Source organism: Tinamus guttatus, unplaced genomic scaffold (genome assembly GCF_059628265.1).
Source record: "Tinamus guttatus ecotype Peru unplaced genomic scaffold, ASM5962826v1 Tinamus_guttatus_pri_ptg001300l, whole genome shotgun sequence".
Lineage (NCBI taxonomy): Eukaryota > Metazoa > Chordata > Aves > Tinamiformes > Tinamidae > Tinamus > Tinamus guttatus.
Window position 1 is genome coordinate 61,076 of NW_028289834.1, and position 6,000 is coordinate 67,075.

The window sequence follows — 6,000 nt, forward strand, 5'->3', positions numbered from 1 at the left end:
CATTCCCACATTCCCATCCCCTTTCCCGCATCCCTTTTCCCGGCATTCCCACATCCCCATCCCCTTTCCCACATCCCCATCCCCATTCCCACATCCCCATCCCCATTCCCACATCCCCATCCCCTTTCCTGCATTCCCATCCCTGTTCCTGCATCCCCATTCCCACATTCCCATCCCCATTCCCGGCATTCCTGGCATTCCCACATTCCCTTCCCCTTTCCCACATCCCTGTTCCTGCATTCCCATCCCCATTCCCACATCCCCGTTCCCACATCCCCATCCCCATTCCCCCATCCCCACCCCCATTCCCGGCATTCCCAGCGTCATTCCCAGCGCCATTCCCGTTGTCATTCCCGGCATTCCGGCAGGTCCTCTCCGAGGTGTGTGGCCAGGACATCACCACGAAGCAGATGCTGCCCACGGTGCTGCGCATGGCGGCCGACGCGGTGGCCAACGTGAGGTTCAACGTGGCCAAGTCCCTGCAGCGCATCGGGCCCATCCTGGACCCCAGGTGTGTCCCCAAGGTGTCCCCAATGTCCCCAGGGTGTCCCCAAAGTGTCACCAGGGTGTCCACAAAGTGTCCCCAAAATACCCCTGTGTTCCCAATGTCCCCCTGTGTCCCCAACGTCCCCTCAGTGTCCCCAGCGTCCCCCCTGTGTCCCTCATGTCCCTCCTGTGTCCTCAATGTCCCCCCATGTCCCCAATGTCCCCCCTGTGTCCCCAGCATTGTCTCAGTGTCCCCAACGTCCCCTCCGTGTCCCCCACATCCCCCCGTGTGCCTCATGTCCCCCCCGTGTCCCCAGCGTCCCCTCTGTGTCCCCAATATCCCCTGTGTCCCTCACGTCCCGCCATGTTCCCAGTGTCCCCTCTGTCCCCAATGTCCCCCCGTGTCCCCAATGTCCCCCCGTGTCCCCAGTGTCCCCAATGTCTCCCCGTGTCCCCAACGTCCCCTTGGTGTCCCCAGTGTCCCCCGTGTCCCCAATGTCCCCCATGTCCCCTCGTGTCCCCAATGTCCCCAACGTCCCCCAATGCCCCCGTGTCCCCAACATCCCCTTGGTGTCCCCAACGTCCCCCAATGTCCCCAATGTCCCCCAGTGTCCCCAATGTCCCATGTGCTCCATGTCCCCCCGTGTCCCCAATGTCCCCAATGTCCCCGAATGTCCCCAATGTCCCCCGTGTCCCCAATGTCCCCCATGTCCCCAATGTCCCCAACGTCCCCCAATGCCCCCCTGTGTCCCCAACATCCCCTTGGTGTCCCCAACCTCCCCCAATGTCCCCAATGTCCCATGTGCTCCGTGTCCCCAATGTCCCCCCGTGTCCCCAGTGTCCCCCGTGTCCCCAATGTCCCCAATGTCCCCCCGTGTCCCCAGTGTCCCCAATGTCCCCAGTGTCCCCCGTGTCCCCATTGTCCCCCATGTCCCCCCGTGTCCCCAATGTCCCCAATGTCCCCATTGTCCCCAATGATGTCCCCTGTCCCCAGCACGCTGCAGACGGAGGTGAAGCCGGTGCTGGAGAAGCTGACCCAGGACCAGGACGTCGACGTCAAGTACTTCGCACAGGAGGCCCTGAGCGGTGAGGGGACAATGGGGACAATGGGGACAATGGGGACATGGGGACAATGGGGGCATGGGGACAATGGGGACAATGGGGACAATGGGGACAACGGGGACAATGGGGACAATGGGGACAATGGGGACATGGGGGGACAACGGGGACAATGGGGACAATGGGGACAACGGGGACAATGGGGGACAACGGGGACAACGGGGACATTGGGGACATGGGGACAATGGGGACAACGGGGACACTGGGAACAACGGGGACAATGGGGACAATGGGGACAATGGGGTCACTGGGGACATGGGGGGACAATGGGGACAACGGGGACAACGGGGACAATGGGGGCATTGGGGACAATGGAGACATGGGGGACATGGGGGACAATGGGGACATGGGGGGACAATGGGGACATGGGGGACAACAGGGACAATGGGGGCATTGGGGACAATGGGGACAATGGGGGACAATGGGGACAACGGGGACATGGGGGACATGGGGGATATTGGGGACAATGGGATAATGGGGACATGGGGAGAGATCAGGGACACGGGGCACATAGGACATTGGGGGATGTTGGGGACAATGGGGACATTGGGGGACAATGGGGACACTGGGGACATGGGGGACATTGGGTACAATGAGGACAATGGGGACATTGGAGGACATTGGAGACATGGGGAGATATTGGGGACGTGGGGGGAGATCGGGGACACTGGGCACATGGGACATTGGGGGACATTGGTGTCATGGGGGGACATTGGGGACATGGGGGACATTGGGGACACTGGGGGGATATTGGGGACATGGGACACGAGGGACATGGGGGGAGGTCGGGGACACTGGGCACATGTGACATTGGGGGACATTGGGGACACTGGGGACATGGGGGGACATTGGGGACATGGGGGAGATTGGGGACATGGGGGACATTGGGGACATGGGACATTTGGGACACTGGCACATGTGACATTGGGGACATTGGGGACATGGGATATTGGGGACATGGGGGGACATTGGGGGACATTGGGGACATGGGGAGGACATGGAGGGACATTGTGGGGACATGGGGAAACATTGGGGACATGGGGAAGATTGGGGACACCGGGCACATGGGACATTGGGGGACATTGGGGGACACGGGGACATTAGAGACATGGGGGGACATTGGGGGCATGGAGGGACATGAGACACTGGGGACACGTGGAGGGACATGGGGGGACATTGGGGACATTGGGGACATTGGGGACACGGGGGTCACACGTCCCTTGTCCCCGTCCCCCCAGTCCTGGCCCTGGCCTGAGGACGAGACGACCCCGACGCCCCCCTCCCCCGCACCGGCCCCGCATGCGACCGGTGCCACCAGGTGCCACCAGGTGCCACCACCCCCCGGCGGTGACGTCCCCAACGCGTCCCCAACCCCCCAATAAAACAATGAAACTCGGAGCCTTTTTGTTGTCCCTGGGGAGGGGCCCCGGCGTCCGGGCGCCACCTCCCATTGGTGACTCACAGGGGGTGGCACGAGGGGCCCCATGTCCCCAATGTCCCCGATGTCCCCGGTGTCCCCGGTGTCCCCGGTGTCACCGCTGTCCCCCCGCGAGGCCCTGGGCCGCCTGGGCCGGCGCCAGGCGCTGCTGGCGGCCGCGGGGGCCGCGTCGCGCCGGGCCCTGGTGGCCTCGGCCGTGGGGCTGGTGGCCATGGTGGCCCACACGGAGCTGGAGGCCCTGGCGCCCTGTCAGGTAGCGCCCGGACGCCGGGGCCCCCTTTTTGGGGGGGGGGGGGGCTCGGACGCCTGGGCCCCTTGGGGGGGGGGGGTGACTCGGACGCCTGGGCCCCTTAATGGGGTTGGGGGGGGCTCGGACGCCTGGGCCCCTCATTGGGGGGGGGGGGCCCGGACGCCTGGGCCCCTTAATGGGATGGGGGGGGGGGCTCGGACGCCTGGGCCCCTCGTTGAGGGGGGGGTGGAGGGGGCCCGGACGCCTGGGCCCTTGTCGGGGGGAGGCCCGGACACCTGGGCCCCTTAATGGGGTTGGGAGGGGGGCCCGGACGCCTGGGCCCCTTTGGGGGGGGGGGGGCGGGGGGGTGACTCGGATGCCTGGGCCCCTTAATGGGATGGGGGGGGGCTCGGACGCCTGGGCCCCTTATTGGGGTTGGGGGGGGCCCGGACGCCTGGGCCCCTTGTGGGGGGGGTGGGGGGAGCTCGGACACCTGGGCCCCTCGTTGGGGGGGTTGGAGGGGGCCCGGACGCCTGGGCCCCTTATTGGGGTGGGGGGGGGCCCGGATGCCTGGGATCCTTGTTGGGGGGGGGACCCGGACGCCTGGGCCCCTTAATGGGGTTGGGGGGGGGGCCCAGGCGTCCGGGCCCTTATTGAGGTGGGGGGGGGGTTTGGACGCCTGGGCCCTTGTGGGGGGGGGGCACTGGGACCCAAGGGCCCCTTAATGGGATGGGGGGGGCTCGGATGCCTGGGCTCCTTATTGGGGTTGGGGGGTGGGGGGGGGGCCCGGACGCCTGGGCCCCTCGTTGCGGGGGTTGGAGGGGGCCCGGACGCCTGGGCCCCTTGCGGGGGGGGGGCTCGGACGCCTGGGCCCTTTAATGGGATGGGAGGGGGGCCTGGACGCCTGGGCCCTTGTTGGGGGAGCTCGGACGCCTGGGCCCCTAAATGGGGTTGGGGGGGGGGGGGGGCGGACGCCTGGGCCCCTTTGAGGGGGGGCGGGGGGGTGACTCGGACGCCTGGGCCCCTTATTGGGGTGGGGGGGGGGACCCGGACGCCTGGGCCCCTTAATGGGGTTGGGAGTGAGGGGGGGCTCGGACGCCGGGGCCCCTTAATGGGATGGGGGTGGGGACGGGCCCGGACGCCTGGGCCCCTCCCGGGTTGTGCTGCGGCAGGCGGGAAGGGCCGGGCCGCAGGGTCAATATTGACCAAGGAGGCCCCGGACGCCTGGGCCCCTTCCCGGATTCCTGGGCCCCTTCCCGGACTCCTGGGCCCTTCCCGGACGCCTGGGCCCTTCCCGGACGCCTGGGCCCCCCCCCCGCAGTGGCCCGGCTGCCTCTTTGCCCTGGAGCTCCTCATGTCGGGCTCCACCGTCGCCCTCCTGCTGCTGCTGCTGCTCTGCTACCGCCTGGAGCTGCAGGTGCCCGGACGCCTGGGCCCTTCCCGGACTCCTGGGCCCCTTCCCGGACTCCTGGGCCCTTCCCGGACGCCTGGGCCCCTTCCCGGACTCCTGGGCCCCTTCCCGGGATTCCTGGCCCCTTCCCGGACTCCTGGGGCCCTTCCCGGACGCCTGGGCCCTTCCCGGACTCCTGGGCCCTTCCCGGACTCCTGGGCCCCTTCCCGGACTCCTGGGCCCTTCCCGGACGCCTGGGCCCCTTCCCGGACTCCTGGGCCCCTTCCCGGGATTCCTGGCCCCTTCCCGGACTCCTGGGGCCCTTCCCGGACGCCTGGGCCCTTCCCGGACTCCTGGGCCCTTCCCGGATTCCTGGGCCCTTCCCGGACTCCTGGGCCCCTTCCCGGATTCCTGGGCCCCTTCCCAGACACGGAGCCCCTGCACCCCCCCCCATCCCCCACACCCGACCCCTTTCCCCAGGGTCCGGCCCCTTGGCGCGAAGCCCCGCCCACTCAAAAATTCCCGCTCTCCGTAAGCCCCGCCCACCCCAAGCCCCGCCCTCTATAATCCCCACCCAGTCCCCAAACCCCGCCCTGACTTCATCCCCGCTCCCTCTCCTGTGCGCCCCGCCCCCACGTTAAGCCCCGCCCCCGCTTCCTAAGCCCCGCCCCCGTTGCCCCGCAACGCGCAGTCCCCGCCCAAACCCCGCCCCCCCCGCGCAGTCCGTGTCACGTGGGGGCGCCCGCCTCCCCAAGCCCCGCCCGCCCCGCCCCTCCCCTAACGGAACCCCGCCCCCTAACTCCGCCCCGCCCCCTCGCAGCTCGCCCTGTGTGACGTGGGCGCCCGCCATTGGCTGTCGGCGCTGCGGGGCCGGCGCGCGGCGTGGGCGGCGCTGGAGCTGGCGCTGTGCGCGCTGCACCCGCCCCCGCGCTGGCCCCGCCCCCCGGCGCTGGCCCCGCCCCCTCCGTGCGGCCCCGCCCCCTGGTGGCGGCGCGCGCTGGCGCTCGCCATGCTGGCGCGGGCGGGGCTGGCGGCGCCGCGCGCGCTGCGCGCCGGGGGCGGGGCCGGGGGCGGGGCCGGCGCCGCCATTGGCGCGCTGGGTCACGTGGCGCTGGGCGCGCCCTTCGCGCTGCGCGCGCTGCTCCGGCGCCGCCCGGCGGGGGCGCTGCTGGGGGGGGCGGCGGCGGCGGCCGCGCTGGGGGGGTGGGGCCTGCTGGTGACCGAGAGGTAACGGGGGGGGGACAATGGGGGGATATGGGGACAATGGGGGATATGGGGACAATGGGGACAATGGGGGGACAATGGGGACAATGGGGACAATGGGGACATGAGGGGACA

The 6,000-nt window shown here is 69.3% G+C and overlaps 1 protein-coding gene across 1 annotated transcript in view; it reads left to right on the forward strand.

The window, feature by feature from the left end:
* The window catches only part of LOC148590517 (uncharacterized), a gene marked incomplete at its 3' end in the record, with an annotated part of 43,161 nt that extends 37,566 nt beyond the window's left edge, over window positions 1–5,595 (forward strand). Inside the window, exons 13-17 of the mRNA XM_088538968.1 lie at window positions 369–511; window positions 1,481–1,624; window positions 2,924–2,933; window positions 3,159–3,296; window positions 5,483–5,595. Of these exons, the coding sequence (XP_088395094.1) occupies window positions 369–511; window positions 1,481–1,624; window positions 2,924–2,933; window positions 3,159–3,296; window positions 5,483–5,595 (548 nt within the window). The remainder of the gene's footprint in view (window positions 1–368; window positions 512–1,480; window positions 1,625–2,923; window positions 2,934–3,158; window positions 3,297–5,482) is intronic.
* Between the last annotated feature and the right edge of the window lie 405 nt (window positions 5,596–6,000).